This window comes from Papio anubis, chromosome 7, assembly GCF_008728515.1.
Source record: "Papio anubis isolate 15944 chromosome 7, Panubis1.0, whole genome shotgun sequence".
NCBI lineage: Eukaryota > Metazoa > Chordata > Mammalia > Primates > Cercopithecidae > Papio > Papio anubis.
Window position 1 is genome coordinate 41,844,302 of NC_044982.1, and position 21,860 is coordinate 41,866,161.

The following is a 21,860-nucleotide window of genomic DNA, read 5'->3' on the forward strand; positions in this document are numbered from 1 at the left end:
CTGAATCTTCTGTGGTCATTCCACAGTCACTGGCTCCTGCCAGGCCAGTCTCAAGATATGATGCTGAGTAACCACAAGGGCACTGGACAACGTGAGGGTCAGGGAGGTGGAGGTTGCAGTGAGCCGAAATTGCATCACTGCACTCCAGCCTGGGTGACAGAGCAAGACTCCATTTCAAGCGGGGGAAAAAAAAGAATCTAGGTCCCTCTGATCTTCCCTTGACCTTGTTAGACTCAGCAGACCCATCTTCAGGTTGGGTCAGAAGGCCCACAGGGCCCTGGCCCAGCAGCTCCGCTGAACACTTGTCAGGCAGCTCTACCATCCAGGCCCTGCAGCGTCCACCTCCCAGGCCCCAGTCAGAAAAAAAAATTGAGCAAAATGAGGCCGGACCACTGTGGAGAAAGGGCAGAAAACCCAGCTGAAATAGGGAGGCATTCCTAACTCTTCTGAATCAAAGACACTTCTGAGAATGTGATAAAAAGGGAGGAATCATCCCAGAAAAATGCACTAGTGCTCCTCATCCAATGTTGCAGACACCTTTAGGACATTACTAGTCTCCAAGTTTAGAATCCTTGCCTTCAGCCAGATACAGGGGCTCACCCCTGTAATCCCAGCACTTTGGGAGGCCGAGGTGGGTGGATCACCTGAGGTCTGAAGTTTGAGACCAGCCTGGTCAACATGGCAAAACCCCGTCTCTACTAAAAATACAAAAAATTAGCTGGGTGTGGTGGCTCGTGCCTCTAGTCCCAGCGACTTGAGAGGCTGACACACAAGAATCGCTTGAACCTGGGAGGCGGAGGTTGCAGTGAGCCAAGATCACACCATTGCACTCCAGCCTGGGTGACAGAATGAGACTCCATCTCTTTAAAAAAAAAAAAAAAAAAAAAAAAAAAAAAGAATCCTTGCCTTCTAGGACGTTTCCTGGGAACTGGAGAGAAGTGCAAAAGGCACCAGATACTGGGAACTTCTGCTTATGAGAAAAACGGTCTACCTCACCACCTCCCTTTTTTTAGTCCAACTCTGGCCCTTGGGGAAAAGAGCAAAAGGCTGGCATGCGGGACTCCCTACCCTAGACAGGACAGCAGGGTGCTGCTTGACAGAGAAGCCCATGGGAGTGCAGGCAGCAGAGAGCAAGCTCCCAACCTCACATCCTCCTGCCCCACCTCCCCCACCAGTACCCAAGTGCCTTATGTTTCATGAGCTCAGGTGACCAATGAGTGTGGAAGGAACCACCTCCATGTCTCCATCTCCCTAAGACATCCCTGGCCCACGAATAACCTTCCCTACCCCAGCCAGGCCCAGGAAGGAGTTCACACATAGTGGGTTGGTCAGCAGTGGTTATTGCACCATTGGCAAATAATGAAATGTGTGTACATCGGCGACAACCACAGGGTCAGCGCAACAACCCTCAAAAGTACCTGAACTGCATCCACTTCATTCTTGACAGGAGGGGAATAAACAGAGGCCACACACTCACGCACGCGCACATCATACCACGGAATGGAAAGCAATAAATTATCGGCTTCATTCCTGCCTGGACCCTAAGAAAAGCCACAGTTACAGAGTAAAGCCTCTCCAGGCCACTGCCTGAGTCTCGCTGGGGGTGGGCTCCTCGGTCTGGCTGTGGCCATGGCCAGCCAACGCTGCAGGCCTGAGCAAAGCTTGCTCTCTGGGAAGAGGTGAGCTTCGATATTTGGCTTCTTACCAGAAAAGAACTATTTACAAGGGAAGCAGCCACACCAGCCTCACAGGTGAGTGGGAAGTTGTCTCGAGCCCCAGTGGATGGCACAGGCAGGAGACCCCTGCACACGGGAGCATCCTTCCCGAAGGGCAGAGGGGACAGACTTTCCGCCCGCCGGAGGGCCCTGGGCAGGGGCTCCATGAGCCCAGGCTTGAGGGGAAGGATGCCCAGATTCTTCCCCAACCTCCAACATGACTCCTCCCTCCCCCAGGAGTCAGCATCAACCAACAGAGTTCAAGGCCTGGAACTTCTCTCTGAGGTTTCTCACTCTACCCTGCTGGCTCGGGTCTGCCGGGTCCCTGGGACCCTCTTCCTTCAGCCGACACTCTGCAGACTGCCGGAAGTCCTGGCCCTGCCCCAGCAGGGCCCCTGGCGAGCTTGGTCCCTGACCACTGCTCTCCTCTAGCCCCGCCGTGGGGCCGGGAAGGGGTCCCTTCTCCATGACAATCACCCGCCGGTTGTCCTCAAGGGTGAGGTCTGCAGTGACATACAGGGTCTCCCCTCCGTCCTGCTTGCTCTGGGGCAGAGGCCCAGGGGATCGGGCAGCCTCTCCGCCTCCCCGGCCCCTCTTGGTGCTCAGGCTGCGGCAGCGGCCCACCCTGGCCGACAGAGGTGGCTCCACCATGTTCTCCGGCACCGAGTGGCTCCTGTTGACGGGTGGGCCGCGGGGCCCACCACCCCCTGCTCGGCGTGCCTCATCGCGGGAGGCGTACTTGGAGCAGAGCTCTCGGACGTCAGGCCAGCTGAAGGTCTCCGTGGGGCTGCGGGGGCTCCGGGCAGAGAGCCGACCCCCAGGCGAGGTGGTCCTCTGGCTGACAGCAGACGGGTTGAAGGAGAAACGCTGTGGCGATGTCTCCCTAGCCGAGGAGGGCTTGGGAGGGCTGTGCTCCTGGGCCATCAGCTGCTCGTAGTCGAAGAGAGACAGCACTGGCTTCCTCTTACCTGTGAGGAGAGAGCAAGCTGCCTGAAGCACGGGGTGGGAGGGCAGAGCTGCAAGGGGGTCTCTGAGCAGGATCCAACTCACCTTCCAGGAAAGGCTGGTTGTTGGGGTTTGGGTGTGATGGGGAAAATCTCATTTACCATCCACAGCCCCTTTCATGAAGGGCCATGGGAAGAATGAAGGCAGTGGAAAGGGGTCAGGTGTCAAAGGAAGAGGGGAGAGCTTCTGCTCCCATCCTGCTAAAGGAGGGGCCTGGGGCCATGCTTCCTCCAGAAGTCTCTGCTGGATGGGAAGGGCTGAAGCAGAGGGCATCAAAAGGGCTTAACCAGGAGAGCAAGTTTGGCCTCAGAGCACTGGACTGGCCGCCAGGGCTCACCCTGTGCCCTTGGTGCCCAGGGTCTAGCTTCTCCCTTTGGTAGAGCCTCCTTAGAGGTCACTTTCCCCGAGGAGCCAAGTGGTTCCTTATTGGCTCTGCAGTCCCTAGGCTTGGGGAAGGGCCCACATGCCGCTCCTGTCATACCTTTGCCACCTAATGGCTCTCCAGCCTCTTCCTGTAGACAGGGCACAGTGGGGCTCTTCCCGTTCCTCTCAGGGGCCGCCTTTTCCCACTGCAGTGGTGGCCTGGCCATCACTGGCTTGTTGCTCTTGATTCGGAGGCTGTACTGGCGGGCCAGCTGGTAGACCTTGTTCTTGACGCGCTCGCTCACGTGGCTGTCCATTACATGGGAGAGCTGCACGATGCGGGGGTGCAGTGGGACCACCAGCTCCCCCTGGGTACTGCTGCTCAGCTCCTTCACCAGCTCTTTCAGCTCCCGGGCCAGGTGGGCTGGGCTGCGCCCCTCAGTGGGAGAGGAACTTTCCGGGGAGGCAGTGGCTGACTCCTCCGTGATGGCTCCCAGCTCATGCTCCTCCAGGATGAAGAGTGGCTCATGCAGGTCAAAGCCATTGGCCTGGCCCTGGCCGGGCCCCTTCCCAGGGCTCCCCCCAGAAGACTCCATTCCCTCCCAGATCTTCACAATTTCTGATGATGGGCGGAACTCAGCATCTGAGATGGGAGGTGGGTCCCCTTTGCCTGCCTGGCTTGGTCTTGGGAGCTCAAACAGGGCCCACGAAGTCGGCCGGGAGCCCACCTGTCTCTTGCGCCCCACTGGAGGTACTGGCTCTGGGTCTGGCCGAGGAAGGCTGTTGAATCTGGAGACAGAGTTTCTTACCAGTCCTTTGGGGATGTAGGAGAGGCTCTCCCGGCGACGGACACTGAAGCCCGCATCGTGGTGTTCTGCATTTTCATAATAGCTCTTAATCTTGTCTAGCAACAGCCGGTCTCGGGTGGAGAGCGCTGATTCCTTCTTCTTGCAGGAAGACCAGTCAGGCTCCACTGGGCAGCCTGGGCTTGGGGACTCCATCCCATTGACAGAAGGGCTGTCCTCTGTGCCCCCCCCCCACACTGATGTCCACTTCTGGGGAGAGCTGACAGCTGAGGGAGTCTGTGGCACTGCCACGCCGCGCCAGGCCCTTCTCACTGCCCTCCAGGCTGAGCACGCTGCTGCTCCGGCTGACCAGCCGTGGGCTCCCAAAGCCACTGGACTTGCCGTCCTCCTGTGCCACGCTGCTCCGCCGAGAGAAGCTGCTAACAAACCGCTCCGCAATGACACTGGCCTGGTCCAGCACGGAGGGTGGCAGAAGGCTTTCAGGCTCCTGGGCGGCACCCCCCATTTCTTCTTCCTCCTCACTGCTCAGGGCCTTAAGGTCCTCAGTGCTCTCAGCCGCCACGAAGCCCACCATGTCACCCGGGGGGTCCATCCCCAGAAGCCCCTGGTGGGCATCAAGCGGTGTCTCCAGGACTTCTGCAGATTCTGTGTCTGAGGGCATCTCCTCGGCACTGGGCCCTTCCACAGCAGCAAATACCTCTTGCTCACTCCCAGCCTCAGGGTCCGGCTCAACCTGAAACATAGCAGAAAAGGCTCACATGAGTAAAAGCCTCCTTCATGGGACCCGGGGAACAAGGGAATAGCATGGCCTGCTCAAGGCCCAATGACAGGGACCTGCAGTTTAGGACCCAAGGCAATCAGAATGAGCACAACTTAGGAGTAGGGCAGTGGGTCCTTAGAGGAACATGACTGTGTCCTTTAGTCATCCTACAGTGGGGGTGCTGGGCCCATGTCCTCAAAACCAAGGAAAACACTAAGAATGCAGATGGTGCCGGATGGCGACACCTTGATGGCAGCCAGCCTGGGAACTACAGGGACGAGGTGGGAATACACAACAGTGGGTAGGGCATGGCCCCGGGTTCCCAGGGGCTGGTTCTCACAGCATCATGGAACCAGCATGGCTGATGGGGAGGCAGCTCGCCAAAGCCCTAGAGGCTCCTCACTTGGAGGTTCTAGGGTTCAAACCCAGACCCGTGCAACATGAGAGGCCATTTCGTTTTCCTCAGGGGACGGGGCCTCCCACGTGGATGAGGGTCTAGAGAGCAACACAGCCACATGCTGGAATCCTGTCAAGAGGGTGAGGACCAGGAATGTGGCTCCTCCCAAAACCTGTGGGCCCAGCACAACTGCCTACACCCAGGAAATGGGCAAGGAAGAAAGCAAACGTGAGAATTCCCTCTTGACCACCTTGACGGTAATTTGAACCACAGAACTGCTGATATACACAGCTTTCCAGAGCAGTCATTAGAGAGAGAAGAGCAAACACTAAATTCTAAGATCGGACCTAATTCCTTCTGTTCTAGTCTGGAATCTGCAGAGCACCCAGGATCTAGACCTGCACTGTTCAACATGGGAGCCATAGTCAATGTGGCTTTCTGAGCATGCAAAATGGGGTCAGGCCCAGTGGAAACCTGCTCTTGGGGTAAAATACACATCAGATTGCAAAGACTCTGTATAGAAAAAAGGGACAAAATATATCAGTAACTTTTTATGTTGATTACATGTTAGAATAATACTCTGCATACATTGGGTTAAATAAAATATACTACTAAAATTAATTTCATCTGCTGCTTTTAAATGTTTTAATGCGTGGTTCTCATTGTATTATTACTGGACACCCCCATTTGCTCTGGTCTGAATGTCTGCATATCCCTAAAATTGCCAGGTGGAGGCTAACACCCAGTGTGATGGGAATGAGAGGTGGGGCGTTTGGGAAATTAGGTCACAAGGACTCCATCCTCATGAATGGGGTCAGATCCCTTACAAAAGAGGCTCAAGAGAGCTTCCTTGCCCCTTTGCCATGTGAGGACACAGCAAGAAGCCACCATCTATGAAGCAGAGGGCGAGCCCTCACCAGAGTCTGCTGGCATCTTGACCTTAGAATTTCCAGCCTCCAAAACTGAGCAATAACTAAGCCACCCAGGCAGCAGTAAGGGATTTTGTTATAGCAGCTCAAGCTAAGACATCATGCTACATTCCTGTCCAGTATCACCCAGGCTTCTTAGTCCTGGCTGTGGGGTCCAACATGGGGTCCAGGTCGTAGCTCACGATCGTTCCCTTATAACTTTGGGAAAGTAAAGGATGTTGCTTCCCACAACCCACAGACAGCATAGGGCAGCAGGAGGAGGAGAGTGGGCCTCTGAGTCCCAGCCCCAGGTCTGATCTCAGCCCCGCCCCTCAGGAGCTGCTCAGTGTTAGGCACGCCATCAACCACTCAGAGCCCTTTTCCTTCTAGAGCTGTTGTGGGGAAGAGAAGGAAGAAATAACACATCAGTTACAGAGGACATGTCCAACAGACATCAGTTCCCTACCCTTTGCCCAGGTGACCACAGGTGTGATTTCAATGTCTGGCATGCTGGCAGGGACAGGGCCTTATAACCCATACAAGGTGGCCTAACCAAGGGAGCCTAATACCTGGTTCATTTCCACTAGCTGTGTGCCCTTGACATGGGACTGCATCTGCCCAAAGGGGAGTCTTTTTCTAATTCATAGAAAGGGGTGGTCTGCTTACCAAACCATATACTCTAGGCCAAACAGACTTCATGCAGGGCTGAGAGTCCTGGGAGGTGGAGAATCTCTGTTCCCATGGGCCCAATGGGAAAGCCTATGCCTGAAAGCCCTATTTGCAGACTTGGAAATCCGGACTCCAAGTTCTTCCTGCTATCCCCATCCCACCTGCTGGTCGCTCACCTCTGGCAGGGAAGAAACGGACTCGAAGCTCATGCGCTTCTCAGCACTGGTTGGAGACCGACCACTGGGCCTTCTGCTGCTCCTGGAGCCTTCAGACTCCCTGCGCCCCTTTCCCTGCAGAGGTAGAGGTCAGTCATCAACTCCAAGACAACTGGAAGCTGATCCCTTCTGCATCCCAACACAGGCAGCGCCTCCCACGCCCCAAGGGGCTGGGCTGAGCTGAGAGCCAGTCTGGGGCCTGAGCCATTCCAGAGCCAACCTGAATGCCAGGCCTAGGGCTGCAGAAAGCCTTGTCAGGCATGCAGCTTCAGAAAACCTCGGCCCACCTTTCCATCCAGACAAAGTGGACTTGACCTTTCCAGCCCCACTGTGTGCTAGCTTCTCCCTGCCCCCACCGCCCCACCCCACTTGTCATGCTTGTTGGGCGTTATAATGATAAGTGCCCAGTACTGGAACAGAGCATGCCAGGGGCTCACCAGGGTGTGACAGCGAGCGAGGGTGTTAAGTGCTGAGGGGAGGAGTAAAACTAGGGCAGGGTGGGGTGGGGAGGGCAGCAGAGGGGGCCCTTGGGTGGGCATGCACATCCCAGGGAGCATGCAAGGAGGAGGGGAGATCGAAGAGACACCTCACCATAGCGCCCCGGGAGAAAAGTAAAGCGTTGGCCCGATAGTGCCAGCAGTGGAGGGCGGCCAGCAGGGAGCTGGCAAAGTCAGCTACCTGCTCCGCCACCGCCAGGCTCTCCTCCTGCTCCTCCTCCTCCTCCTCTGAGCCTGGGGGCTTCGGCCCAGCCCCTTTCTCGTTGCCTTCATGCCCTGTCAGGTCCTCCAGAGAGACCTGAAAGGCCTGCTCTTCCTCCTCCTCCTCCTCCTCCACCACCTCCTCCTCTTCCTCTTCCTCCTCCTGGGCAGCCCCTTCAGCCTCTGGCTGCAGGCCCCGAGCACGAGAGGGCTGCCCAAAGTCCAGGAGGGTGCCAGCACTGCCTGCATGCTGTTCAGAGCACAAGACCCCCTCGTGACCAGCCTCTTGGACAACCTCCTGTCCTCTTGCAGGCAGTTGTGGGTGGGGAGGCTTCACACAGAAAGCCACACCTAGATGCCCAACTCAGGTCTCCACTGGGGTCCAGGGAGGGGCGGGCGTTCTCATGGTGGAAAGGCTGTAACCTGGTCAAAAATTCAGAACCCAAAGAGGCCTGCCTACTTGTCTACCCTAGAGAGAGGGAAATCTGAGCAGGTCCATGCTGGGCAGGCCCCCAGCGGGGTGCTGTTCTAGGAAGAGGGTGCAAAAGGGCCCCCAGGGCAAGGCCCATGTCTTCTTCATCTCTGTGGCCCTATGCCACACAGCCTGGTACACAGTGGGTGCTCAGCAGGCATTTGTTGAATGAATGAAGACAATGAGGGCTGAAGGAGCCAGGGGCTGACCTGGGCAGTCCCACCCTCCTCTGTCAGCCAGTCCCCTCCTCCCACTGGCCTTTACCTTCATTCCTGCTGCTCGGGCTGCGGACATCACCACCGGGTCCCCAACACACCGGCGAGGGGCAGGGGAGGGGAAGAGATCAGTAAGCAGGAGAAAGACCTCTGGACAGCCCCCTGGGGAAGGCCTCACTGGGGGCTCCTGCTCCCAGAACCCTCACCTCGTCTCCTGTGCTTTCAAAAGAATGACTGACAGAGCAGGGGCCCAGGGGCCACAGAGCAGCGCAGGTCTGTGCCTGTTGCTCGGTTCTCATTGTTTCCAGAGAAAAGGGCATGAGGCCTGTGCATAGGGGAGAGCTCCAGCCCCTCTCCTCAGCCAGCCAGGGGCGAGGCCCTCTTCCAGGGGAGAACGGAGGCAGAGACCCTTCTACACTATTCTGACAATCCCCCACCCTCAGGTCAACCCCTAGGTTGTCGGCTGCTTCCCCTCCTCCTCCCCCCATCTCTGGGAATAGCTGGCCACCTCACACACTCACCTTTCTCGCTGAGTTGCCTGAGCAGGTGTTTGGTTGGCTCTGAGGAGGAAAGCATGGGCAGAGTCAGCACGGGCCAGGAAACTGCCGTGCCTGGCTGGGTCCCAAGCTCACAGCGCCACCAGCCCATCACCAGCTCAAAGTCCACTCTGGCTTGCCCCCCTACAGTCATAGGCCCCAGGGAGGCTGCCTTCCACAATGTCGCCAAGCCCCTTGCACCTACGGAGAGGGAGGCAGGCCCATCCATCTCCAGGACCCCCGCTGTGGCTGCCAGCCCTGCCGGAGCAGTACCACCCATGATGCAATGCATTAGCACACCTGGCCCAGGGCCCTCGTGCAGAAGCCATAGGGAGGGGACTGAGTTCCATGCTGCCCCCTTCAGACCAACTAGCAACATCTCCGGAGGCCGCTGGCTCCACCTCAAGCCCCTTGCCTCCCTGGCAATGAGCATATGAGCGCATCAGCTACACCCACTGCCAAGCCCCTCACAGCACCCCAGCTGGAAAGCAGAGGTCACACCCGACTTTCTACGGCCCTTAAGGCCTGGCACCATGAAGCCTCGCTGCCCGCTGGGGAGAGTTGCCCGGCTGTACGGAGAGTGACCAGGCTCTGGGGACAGGATACAAAACACATCCATTAGGCCGATGGTGTCATCACCTTGTACCCCAGCCTTTTTGGGGACACACCTGAGACTGGAGGGCGGGAATAAGAGGACCTTGTCTCAAGGTCCAGTTCTATAGAGCCTCGGCCTTCGCCTATCCATATCCTTGCCTAGGTGGCGGTAAGTGGGAGGCCCAGGGATCGCCACGATTTGCTACACACTTGAAGTCAGAAGGAAAGTCTACCAAGGTATCTTGCTGTTCCTCAGCAGGCAGCCTATTGAAGAACCTCTTTTCTGTTGACACACACAATGTACATACACTATCTGTATCAATGTAAGTAAATGCCTAATTGTTTTTAAAGTGAAAAGTAGAAAATGTTCTATTCTTTCATTTTAAAACTTATCAAGAATATTTAATAAGTGACATATAATTTAAACAATAAACCTTAATTATCCACAGAATATACTTGTCAGCTCATCTCAGCTCACTGAGTGGTGAGCAGAAGCAGAAAAGACCTCAAGGAAGTCAGAGTGGATGGCTGAGCCCAGGCAGTAAAGTGTCTGGATGTGGCCCAAGTCCCTCCCCAGTGACTTTCCTGATCTTTTTGGGGTCTACAGTTCCCACAAGTTCAACAGATTGATTTTTCTTTTTTTCTTTTTTTTTTTTTTTTTTTTTTGCAACAAGGTCTCGTCTGTCATCCAGGCTGGGTACAGGGGCATGATATCCATTCATTGCAACCTCTGCCTTCCAGGCTCAAGTGATCCTCCCACCTCAGCCTCCAGAGTAGCTAGGACTACAGGTGAACACCACCATGCCTAGCTAATTTTTTAATTTTGTAGAGACGAGGCCTCACTATGTTGTCCAGGTTGGTCTTGAATTCCTGGCCTCAAGTGATCCTCCCACCTCGGCCTCCCAAGGTGCTAGGATTACAGGAGTGAGCCACAATGCCTGGCCTGATCGATTGCTTTCTAACAGACAGGAGGGGAAGAAGGGCTACTACAGACAAACATGCTTAGACCAATGAAAACAGACACTTCAGTGTTACAGAAGAACCGTGAAGAAGGGCACGACACGTCAAACGCAGGCTGTCTCTATGGCAACCCACAGCCTCTGGGGCCCCTCAAGCATCTGGCAGTTCACACACCCTAAGTGATCGCTGTAGCATTAACTCCAGAAAAGGAAAGGTTCAACGGCAGGCACCACCTTCTGTTTTAAAAGACTCAAGAGTACAAAGCATGCTTTAGAAAGATGTCTATTTTGGTCGGGTGGGGTGGCTCACACCTGTAATCCCAGCACTCTGGGAGGCCAAGGTGGGCGGATCACCTGAGGTCAGGAGTTTGAGACCAGCCTAACCAACATAATGAAACCCTATTTCTACTAAAAATACAAAAAAAAAAAAAAAATTAGCTGGGCATGGTGGCGCATGCCTGTAATCCCAGCTACTTAGGAGAATCACTTGAACCCAGGAGGCAGAGGTTGCAGTGAGTAGAGATGGTGCCACTGCACTCCAGCCTGGGCAACAGAGCAAGAAGGAAGGGAGGGAGGGAGGGAGGAAGGGAATTTCATAACAGTTAAAACATTTTAAAAATATTTTTTGAAAAAATGCGACTCTTAGTATTTACAGGCTAAAAATCTCAGCCATGTGGAAACTTCAGCTCTTTAAAATGGCTCATTTCCTGAGTGCTTTGGACAGCTAAAGTTTGGGGGTTTTCTTGTAACAGCTTTATTGAAATATAATTCACATACAATTCACCTAGAGTGTACAATTCAATGGCTTTAAGTATATTCAAAGAATTGTACATCCATGGCTAAAGTTTTGGTGCTAACATTAGGATGCAGCTACTATCACTACCACCAATATTATCACTTGCTGAACACACCAATGTGCTAGAAGCTTCAAATTTTAAGGTACACCAAGTTGAGGAGGACAAGAAGAGAATTACAGGAGAAGAAAAGGAAAGGAAATAAAGAGGGCTAGAGAGAAGAAAGCAACACCCCCATTTGGAGCTTTTAACTATAAAAACCATAAAACTTTTGCAACCATAGCAAGGTGGCCTAGGGCTCAAGATCCACCCAGAGCAATACCAACAACATAAAACCACAAAAGCCTTCTATAAGCCACTGCTCCACCTTCTAGAAGGCTAACGCCCACATGTCAATCCACACACACATTCAGGGGACTCACAGGTCATCACCAATGAAAACCCAACACACTTGTGGACCCAAGCCAGGACACTGCTCTCAGTCACTTTAGAATCTTTCTCTCCCGGGGTCTTAGACAATTCTCACCCCAACTCCCACCCTGAGTATATGTTTGGCAGACACCTGGCTTAAGCCAGAGCTGTCCTTGGGCCTCGCACTAAATAGCAACGAAAAACCCAATGTAGAAAATACACACACTCATCACCACAGAGTTAAGAATAAAAGCAAGGTTTTTCTCTTTTCAAATAGACGATTCATTCCAATAATCCAAGAACACCCTAGCAAGTCCAGGAATGGAAGAAAACTCAGGAGAGGAAAATGGAACTTTTTCCTGAGACTCAAAGTAAATATTTCCTGTCTGGGTTTGGTGCCACTGAACTCGTTTTCCCCGGGTCCTGCTTCTGCTCGGGTTGTTCCAGGACTGGGCTGGCGCCATCTGCGATGTCCGAGTGTTACTCCTGAATGACTTGGTGTTGGTATTCCCAAGAGGCAAAGGAGGCAGGGGGCTAAGAAGGGGTGCCAAGACCCAAGTGAGCAAGTATTCCTAGGGCCTTAAAAAAGGTAGGCTGGACAGGCGCAGTGGCTCACACCTATAATCCCAGTACTTTGGGAGGCCGAGACGGGTGGATCACCTGAGGCCAGGAGTTCGAAACTAGCCTGGCGAACATATAGTGAAACCCCATCTCTACTAAAAAATATAAAAATTAGCTGGGTGTGGTGGTACACCCTTGTAGTCCCAGCTACTTGGGAAGCTGAGACAGGAGAATTGCTTGAACCCAGGAGGCAGAGGTTGCAGTGAGCTGAGATCGAGCCACTGCACTCCAGCCTGGGCGACAGAGCAAGAGTCCATCAAAAAAAAAAAAAAGAAAGAAAGAAAAAAGTAAGAAACAGCTGGGCTGCCCAGAACTGGTAGGCAACGAGGGCCCAGAGGCATGTGGTGTGGGTAGCACCAGCACAGGGAAAGGATGAGCCCCAGGTGTATGTCCAGCCCCACTCAAGCCTTTCCCAGGGTTTCCGCAGAGGTGAGAGACACAGCCCTGGACACTGCCGCAGACGGTCCCCAGCCTGGGAAAGGGTGTGAGGGAGAGGCCTCCTGCCTCCACAGTCCTTCTCTTACCAGACTGCCGGCGCCCCTGGCGCACATGGGTGGACACCTCATCCTGGGAGGACCAAGCCTTCTTCAGCCGCTCTGGGCTGTAGCGGTACCGATTGGGATCTGCATCCAGGAGAGAGACAGTCAAGCTTTTGGTTTCCAGTTGGCCTTGGCCTACCCTAGACCCTGTCCATACCCAGCCAGACCTCTACACCCACCCAGCTCCAGGGCCAGGAGCCTCCAGAGCTCCCTCCATCTTCTAGCTGGGAGCTTCAGGCACTGAGAGTCCCACTGCTCAGCAGGAGAGCATCCTTAATCATATAGTTCGCCCCCCAGCCCTTAACAGGAGGCCCCCGTCCTCCCTGCTCCTGGAATAAAATTATCAGGTAAAGCTTCCCCAGGATGCAGCCTGACCGAGCAATGTCCATGAGTAGGGACAAAACAGACGGAAAAGAGCACACTTACAATAGGAATCCATTTCCAAGATGGCTTCCTTGGCCTGACAGAAAGAAACGCACCTGGTTATTACCTTACTATGTGCCAGCCTCCCCTGTTGCTGTACAAGGACACCCCACAGTGCGGCACCAAGGCCCGAGGCATCTGCTGTACTGACATCCACTGTCCAGTGGAGCCCAAATCCAGAAGGTGAGTCCCCAGTGGACCTTGTAGAGCTGGCTCAGAGGAGCACATTCTCCCTGTCCGCTGTCAAGAGCTGGGGGAACTCACCTTCTGGGGAATGGTGGCATGGTGGTTCTCTAGGATGAGCCTCTTGATGTGGTGAGTCCAGTTCCGTTTCTCCTCCACCGTCTTGGCCTGGGAGGACCCAAGGGAAAGGGACCCAGGGGTTATCATTACAGGCCTGAAGCTGTCCAGCATGGACAGTGCTTCCGCCCAGGGAGAAAAAGTGGGACCATGCTGGGAACTCTGAGGTTAACCTGACTCCTCACTTTGACCCTAAGAAGTGCCTGCAATGATCCCTGCCTTACCGGGATCCTGGGGCAGCTAGGTGGGCGGAGGAGCCAGGAGTTCCACACAGATGTCCCCTGGGCATCTTGTTCCCTAGCCCCTGAGCCCCACTGGCCCCTCACCTGGATGCTGTACTGCTGCTTGCTGTGCTTGTAGTGGGTGACAGTGAAGCACAGGGAGTCTCTGGTGCTTTCGATCAGCATCAGGGAGGAGCACTAGGGGCAGAGGAAAAGGACAGTAAAGCACAAGGTTGACAGCCTGGGGAAGCAGGGAGGGTGATCTCAGAAGGGTGGTGCTGAGCCCCAAGAAGCAGACAAGGAGGGGAGCCCAGATCCTTTGGGAAGGAGAGAAGACGGCGGAGATAGGGCAGGGCCTGGTTACCGGGATGTTGCCCTTGTAGACAAAGTGATCGCCCCGCTTCTTGGTGATAAGCAGTGTTTTGTCAAAGAGGAAAAAGGTCCTTTCATTGCGCACGCGATGCACGCGGAACGTGCCCTCCAGGACAAGCTCCCCGTAGGTGGTCAGGTCGGGCCCCTTCCAGTTGATGAGGAGTGACTGAATCTCCTGCAGCAGAGGGGCCCCAACCCCTACAGTCAGGCCACTGGGGCCTTCGGAGGCTCTGCAAAACCTGCCACAAAGGCTCCCCCAATGCCACCACCCAGCTCATCCCAGCAGGGTGGCCACAGTCCTTCTTCCCAGCCGAAGCATGGCCCACCCAGCCCTGCCCCTCCCCCAGCCTCCCAGCCCCCGAGCACCTGGAGCCGGACTGCATGCTCATGCCTCCTTTTCATGTCGTTGATGTACCAGGCCACACAGGTCATGGTGTCAATGGCATCCTCCACCACCTCAAAGCCATCCTCTTCTTCATCAAAATGCTTGGCAATTTCCTGAGCAGAAGATAGAGGCTTAGGTACCCCTGACTCGAAGGCCCTGCCCTCCCCAGGCCCCAGGTGCCTGGGAGGACCAAGGGGCTACCTGCAGCAGCAGGTGGTACTTGAGGATGCGCTGGACCGGCTTCAGCAGGTAGGAGCCCAAGGGCAGTGAGTGCTGCAGCAGCTCCTGCCGGTCCCGAAAGAACTTGGCCTGCTGCTTGTCCCTCATGCATTCCGTCAGGGCGGCCACAGAGCTGAGAGTGGGAGAAGGGCCAGTCACCACCTGGAGAAGGCCTGGATGAGGAGGTGGGGGGCTCTGGACTCACCAGATGGCTCTGCCTTCCCTCTCACCCCAATTACTCACTTGGGGTAATTGTTGCAATACTGGGTGTAGATATCAAACTCTTGGCTCTAAGAAGAGATCAAAAATAGTGATTTCAGGGAGATTCCCATTTGACTGTAAAGATGGTGGTACTAGATAGGCCCCTGGCCCCCAGAGCATACTCTGTCCCCTGTTCCCAAGTGCCTACAGAGCCATCTTTATACCTATTTATCAAGGACATCCCATCCACCCAGCAGCCCTGGCTCCCCCTAGAACACCCTTCTCATTCAAGACACAGCACCAAGCACTTTCCCTGGAAAGGGATCCCCAGGACTCAGATTTCCTCTTACACTGGCAGAGTTCTTGTCTCTCTGAGCTCTCAGCAAGGTAGGACGGGGCAAGGGCCCAGCTCTTCTTACCCTTTCCACAAAGCAGCTGGCCACAGCCACGGGGTCACTATTGCAGCTGTCCAGGTCTCTGAGGAGCTGGCTGGGTGAGGGGAAAGCAGCCACTGTACCCTCTGCAGTCAGAGGACAATGCCCCTCACTGCCCCCTCCCCAACCTCCCGAACCCTGACTGACAGCCAGCCCTATTGTTAAGGTAAAGAGCTGGGGCTTCTAGCCTCAGAGGGAGCCCTGCCCCAGGCAGCAACCACAGAAAGTATCCAGCACAAAGCAGCCACAAAGCAGGAAGTCAGGGAGACCTACAGGCTCAGCAAGCGGGAGAGGAAGAGGGGACCCTCGTACCCACCTCAGGAGGGGACACAGCTCCTCTGCAGGCAGAAGGAGTCAAACACACAAAAGCAGAGGATTAAAGGGCGAAGGAGAGAGAACGGGAACTAGCAAAGGAGCCAGGGCGCCCAGGATGTGGGACATGGGGAGAGACAGGTGAGTCCTGGCACCCCTAGAAACACTGCTCCCTGCCTCCTCTCTCTGTGCTCCTCCTCTTTTCCCAAACCCTCACCATTGGTCTAAGTCTTCCCTGTACCCTGCCCTTCCAGACTTCTCCAGCTTACTGCCCATCTTAAGTGGCCTGGGATACGATTCTTCCTGTCCTAGCACCGCTGTTCCCTCAAGCTCTGACCCTCCAGAGCAGCGCACTTTCCCTGGGGAGTCTGTGGTCCCAGGCAGCAGACCCACGCCCTTTGCCCTGACACAGCCCCTGGCCAGGCCTTGTTTGGCCTCTCACATCTGTCTTGCCTGGGTTGTGCAATCCACTAATAGGTCAGATCATCTCCAGGGAGCCCTTGGAGTCAGTGGGAAGGAGGATAAGAAATTAAGAGATGTGCAAGTGGAAAATGAAGATGAGAAGGACAGAGAAGCCACCCACAGGGAAAAGAATCAGTGTGCTCCAGGAAGCGCCCAGCAGCCCCGTGAGGGGTGCCGGCCCAGGCTGGACCCAACACGCACATACCCTCAAATTACCTCCCTGTCTGCCCTTGAGAGAAAGCACATCAGCCCAGGGCACAGAGATGGACCACCCTTCCCTGTCCTCAGAGATCAGGCCCCAGGCCCACATGTCACAGGCCCATGAGTCCAGGGACATCCAGGCTTCCTCCCTAGGCCCCGAGGTGGGCCTCGCAGGCAGAACATGGTGTCAGGCCCATTCACACACCTGTTCAGTGCGTAGATGTTTTCTATGTTCCCAAAGAGGGCGCTGACCTGTTCTGGCTTCAGCAGCCCGGGCGTGTCGATGATCTTCAAGAGGTAGTCCTGCGTGGAGGGAGGTGGTCAGAACCTGGCCCCCAGCACAACCCTGCCCACGACCTTCCCTAGCCACACTTCGTTTAGGCCCTGCTGGGACACCACTTCACAGACACTGCCTACTGTGAGACAGTGTCCACCCCAAAATTCACGTCCACTTGGAACCCCGAATGTGACTTTATTCGGAAATAAGGTCTCTGTGGATGCCATTAGTTAAGGATTTCAAGATGACTTCAGATAGGATTTAGGGTAGGCCCGAAATCCAGTGGCTGCTGTCCTTATAAGAGGAGAGGGAGGACACAGAGAGACACAAAGAAGGTGGTGATGGGAAGGTACTGGGCCGCATCCCCAGGCCAATGATCTCAAAGACTGCCAGGGCCCAGGAAGCTGGATGACAGGCACAGAACTACTCACTCAGAGGCTCTGGAGGGAGCCAACCCGGCCAGTGCCTTGATTTTGGACTTCTGGCCTCCTGAACTGAGTGAGAATACATTTGCTGTTTTAAGCCACTCAGTGTGCGGTCATTTGTTAGGAAACTAATCCACACCCCGAGCCAGTGGAGCAGAGGGCTTCCTCAGTGGCAGCCACACAGCTGCCCTTCCATGTCCTTCACCTACAGTAGCCCTGCAAGGTAGGTGTGGCTTCCTCTTACAGAGGAGGAACCTGAGGCTCCACACAGCCAGGCAACAATAGGGCAGGGGATGCGTGGGGCCAGGCCCAGAGCCCATGTCTTCACTGCATTTGGTCTCTGTGGCACAGGCTTTCTAGAGCCATCTTCCCAGGCAGGCTGGGGACCCATCCTCCCTGTCAATGATGCTCACTCCTGCCAGCCCAAGCTACTGATCCGGCCCAAGGTCCTAAGGAAGCCTGAGGGGTCAACAGTTTTCACCATGCAGTCAGCGAGGGTGGGAGACCCGAGTCCTCCAACTACTTTATGGGAAGCGGGTCTTTCCAGAGCTTCTCTCCCAGGGTGAAACAGGCTTCCGCTAGAATGCTGTGCCACAGGGCCCCCGGCACGCACCTCCACGATGCTGCGCAGGTCCTGCACATACATGCGCTCCGTCTCCACGATCTCCCGCACCACTCGGCCCAGGTAGCTGAGCTTGTGGTGCGCAGACCCTGCCGCCGCCCGGCTGTTGAATGGGGAGAGGGGCCCCTTCACGTTCAACCAGCTGCTGGAGTTGTTGTTGCTATTGGGGAGATGCCGGTCTCTTGGGGAGCCTGCCCCATTCTCAGCAGGAGCCTCGGAGCCGCTGGGCTCCTCCATGGCACTGCGACTGTCACGGGAGGAGCCCGACGAGGAGGTGGTAGAGGTCAGGCTCACCGGCCGCTCCTGGCTGCCATCCTGGTGGAGGGAGGTGGACACGGGCATCCTGGCATTGCTGCCTGGGGAGGGCACCCCAGGGAGATTCTGCAGCAAGACAGACAGATGAAGGGTCAACCTTTGAATGCCCACAGAAACAGAACAGAGGGACAGCTGCCAGGGGTGCCGGCAAGCAGGGTGGGAAGGTATTGTTTAGTGGGTCCAGAGTTCAGTTTTAGAAGATGAAAAGGTTCTGTGGATAGATGGTGATGACGGTTGCACAATGATATCAATGAACTGTACACTTAAAATGGTGAAGATGGTCAATTTTATGTTATGTGTGTTTACATTTAACACAATTAACAAAACAAAACTGAATCCCAAGAAGGGCCCTGCTCTCCGACTCTATGAGCATTGATGAGGGTGCCCAAGTCCACCTGCCAGCACAGTGGTCCAGGTACCCTCTGAGGAATTCATAGCCCAGCTCCACTGCTGAGGCACAGTACTTAGTGCCTCAGAGCCTCAGCTCCTCACCTGTAAAATGAGGATAGACACAGCCTACCCCATGGCTTGTCCTCCCGGATGACGCCACCTGCTGTTCGTAAAGCTCTGAGCATGATGCCTGGCACAGGGTACGTGCTCCACACGCCATGAATATAGTGATGATAATGGCAATTGTCAAGAGGAACTTCCCAAGTGCCCACCTGTATGTAGCGTGTGCTGGGGTCACTGTACAGGGATGGGCAAAGATCTGCTTCTTACAGTGTTAAGACACATACCAGGGATAATATTCTCCTAGGACTGCAAAACCTCAGGGGCACCGGTGGCTTCACCACGAACCTGAAACTTTGGATACTGACTGGCTGAGCCAGCATTATCCCCCCACTCCACAGCCCCACCCCAGCACCTGGTACAGGCTGCCTCTGACTCATCCAGGCCCTAGGAAATTCCCCAGGGCTGAGCCATCAGTGAGTCTCTGTAAGCTCCCCTTGGCACAGCTGGGTGGGGGCAGCAGAGAAAGCAGTAAACTGCACCCAGGTGAGGCAAACACAGCCTCAGGTGGACTTTATTCCCTAAGCAGATGGTGTGGCTCACAGGCAGGCCCACCTGGAGCAGCCGGGGGAAGGAAGGGTGGAGTGGGCAGACTACTTCAGGCTGTAGCCTTCGGGAAGGACAGGGACACCCATGCAACACCCATGCCCACGCCATAGAGCTCACCAATGCCACTTTCCAGAGTACACATTTCATTGCTATTTCACAGGAAAACAGTAAGTTCCTGGGCATCCCTCTCACCCCTACTGACCCAGGTCTTCTACCCCTGGCTCTAGGGCTCAGAAGTGACTAGACCACAGACATGACCAAAGGGCAGAGGCTTGAGCTACAAGGAGAAGAATCTAGAAGCTGCCGTTACTCTGGGAACCCTTGGCACTGGCCCGTGGTTTTCTGTGCCTCTGCCTCAACCCGTAAACCAACACCCCTGGGTCTCAGGCCTTTGCAAATGTTCTCTCTGCTTCAGCGTTCTCTCTTCTCCATCCACTCCATACGATACCATTCCCCAACCTATGTAATTTACATCCAATCTTTAGGTCTCCGATTAGAAACCGCCCCTCCAGGAACCTTCCAATATCCCCCAAATCTAGGGAACTCTTTCTGTGTTCTCTTACTACCTCCCAGGTTTCTCCTATTGTAGCACTCGCCTGACAAAGTGTGACTAGTTTGAGACCCTCTGCCATACACCATTAGTTACTAAAGAGCAGGGGTCTTAAGGGCCAATTTAACAAATGAACCACAATGGTGAACAAATTGATGCTTTTACTGAGGTACAGATCAAGCGCCTCAAGACCTACTTACCACCCGCCGCTAACCTGGCCGGGGCGCTCTGGAGCACAGCACTTTGTCACTGGGTCTCACTGGAGGGGGTCACCTCCAAGGTGCCCTGTCTGAGCCTCTCTACTTGCAGATGGGGTCTCAGTGGCAGCCCAGTGCTCCCCTCCATGGTGCAATGCAATGCCAGGAGAGCTAATTAGCAGGATCATTTTGGTAAAGCTCTTTGAGCGGCTCAGAGGAGAGCCCCCTTGGGAATTGTAGGGCTGCTGCTTTTTCCTCCCTCCTCAAAAGGGCCTTTACAATTCCTCAGCTATGCCTTTTACAGAACCAGCAGGCAGGGCAACACCATGTCATTCCAGCACTGACAGACAAAAACCCAAGCTCCGCCCCAGCCCTTAACCCCCAGCCCTGTGGCATGCTGATGTCCTTCGAAGCACAGTGCAGTCAGGCACCCCACCCACCCACCCACCACCATCCCAGCAGGGAACAAAGGGGCAGGGATTTACGGCCTAAGACCTTTCCCAGGTCACATCTGGGGTCAGTCAGCTTCTCTGGGGAAGCTAAATGGAAACAGCCCCACTCCCAATGGATTTCACAGCCAGCCAGTTCACAGCCTTAAGCAAAAGATTACTCACAGTCCCACCCCTACCCCAACACACACACAGTTCGGGAGATCTGTCTCCAAAAGGGACCTTCTGAGGGTCCCTCTTTGGGGACTCCACTATAAGAGGATAGCAACATGAGCACATTTCAAACCCAGAAACTAATAGGGCTTTTCTACTTGGAGAAGTTTTCTCTCTGATTGATCATAGGCTACCTGTCTGCAAACTAAGCTCATACTCTGAAAATAGTACCTGTATCCCAAATCCTCCTAAGGCTAAAACAAAGCATAACAGCCAACTGCTAAAATGCTCTAAGCGCTATGTACATATTAAAGTGACTAACCCCTTGCAACAACTCCAGAGGGTTCTATGACTACCCTCATTATATACATGCAGGCACTGAGGCCACAGAAGTAGTAAGTGGTAGGGCCTGGACTTGAACTCAGGCACTGAAGCTCCAGAGTTTATGCTCTCCTGCCCACCGCCTCCCTAACGGACTACACACCAGCCAGGGCCACAAGCAAAGGACTGGTCACAGCCCTGGCTGCCATGGCTTTGCTTCAGCATAAGCTGCAGGGGACATATGAAGACCTGAAGGATTGGGGCTTATGACACGACACTTGGAAGGACTTAGTCAAAATTCCTTAGGGCAGTTTTTGGACCTGCTACTATGTGACCTTTGGCAGTTCACTCTCTGGCTGGAACAACATGGTAAAATACAGATCCCCAGTCAAAGGATCGTAGGTCATGGGTAAGCAGAAAGGAAAAGGAAGAAAGCATAAGGTCACCAGGATTGGACTATAAATTTCTTGGATGATGAGAGAAGCCCTGTAGTGGGGAAACCCACGATCACCAGGCTGTCTCTCCTGGGCAGGAGGACTTGCTGGAAAGGAACCAAGAGCCCAAGAAAGGGAGGGCTGAAGAACAAACGAGGCACTGAGTACAAAGCAGGACACCAGTACAGACTGTCAGGAGGCACCGTTTGATGGTGACGGATAAGAGGCATCGCATTCAATTGGAGTGCATTCTGAGTGCATCACACTTAGCTGGAGTGCATTCTGGCCCTAAGAGACCGGATTGGAACCATTATGTGTGTGTAGCTCAGACTCCCACAGAGACAGCTAAAGTGCCTCCCTGGGTGGGAGCCAGCCTTTCCTTCCTACCTGAAGAGCATCACTCCATACAATAAGATTCCCCCAAGCCAGGATGAGAACTCAGGTCTTCAAACACATCCTAGAAGACCCTGTCTGCTAGGGAAGTAGGAGGCCAGAGAAGGAGGTGATGAGGCAGACAGCAGCCAAACCCTCAAACCAGGTACCCACACCTACCCCGTCCTACCACATACCACATCCAGTTATCCTAAGTATGCCCCAGCCGTGACCTCTTCCATCCTGCAACATGAATCAATCCAGTCAGTCATCAATCAGTGAATCAGTCTTCTAGAAAACTCGCTTTCTCAGCCAGGCATGGTGGCTCACGCCTGTAATCCCAGCACTTTGGGAGGCCGAGGTGGGCGGATCACCTTTGGTCAGGAGTTCGAGACTGGCCAGGCCAACATGGTGAAATCCCGTCTCTAACAAAAATACAAAAATTAGCCAGGCATAGTGGCAGGCACCTGTAATCCCAG

At 54.7% G+C, this 21,860-nt stretch overlaps 1 protein-coding gene across 1 annotated transcript in view; it reads right to left on the reverse strand.

Moving 5' to 3' along the window:
- Nucleotides 1–1,320: 1,320 nt before the first annotated feature.
- The window catches only part of PLEKHG3 (pleckstrin homology and RhoGEF domain containing G3), a 73,185-nt gene continuing 52,645 nt past the window's right edge, over nucleotides 1,321–21,860 (reverse strand). The window contains 17 exon segments of the mRNA XM_009211735.4: nucleotides 1,321–2,683; nucleotides 3,202–4,120; nucleotides 4,122–4,622; nucleotides 6,800–6,913; nucleotides 8,273–8,292; nucleotides 8,745–8,783; nucleotides 12,663–12,761; nucleotides 13,104–13,137; nucleotides 13,365–13,451; nucleotides 13,727–13,819; nucleotides 13,986–14,168; nucleotides 14,360–14,491; nucleotides 14,580–14,730; nucleotides 14,841–14,887; nucleotides 15,218–15,287; nucleotides 16,413–16,510; nucleotides 17,523–17,912. Of these exon segments, the coding sequence (XP_009209999.2) occupies nucleotides 1,962–2,683; nucleotides 3,202–4,120; nucleotides 4,122–4,622; nucleotides 6,800–6,913; nucleotides 8,273–8,292; nucleotides 8,745–8,783; nucleotides 12,663–12,761; nucleotides 13,104–13,137; nucleotides 13,365–13,451; nucleotides 13,727–13,819; nucleotides 13,986–14,168; nucleotides 14,360–14,491; nucleotides 14,580–14,730; nucleotides 14,841–14,887; nucleotides 15,218–15,287; nucleotides 16,413–16,510; nucleotides 17,523–17,912 (3,699 nt within the window). The 3' untranslated portion in view covers nucleotides 1,321–1,961.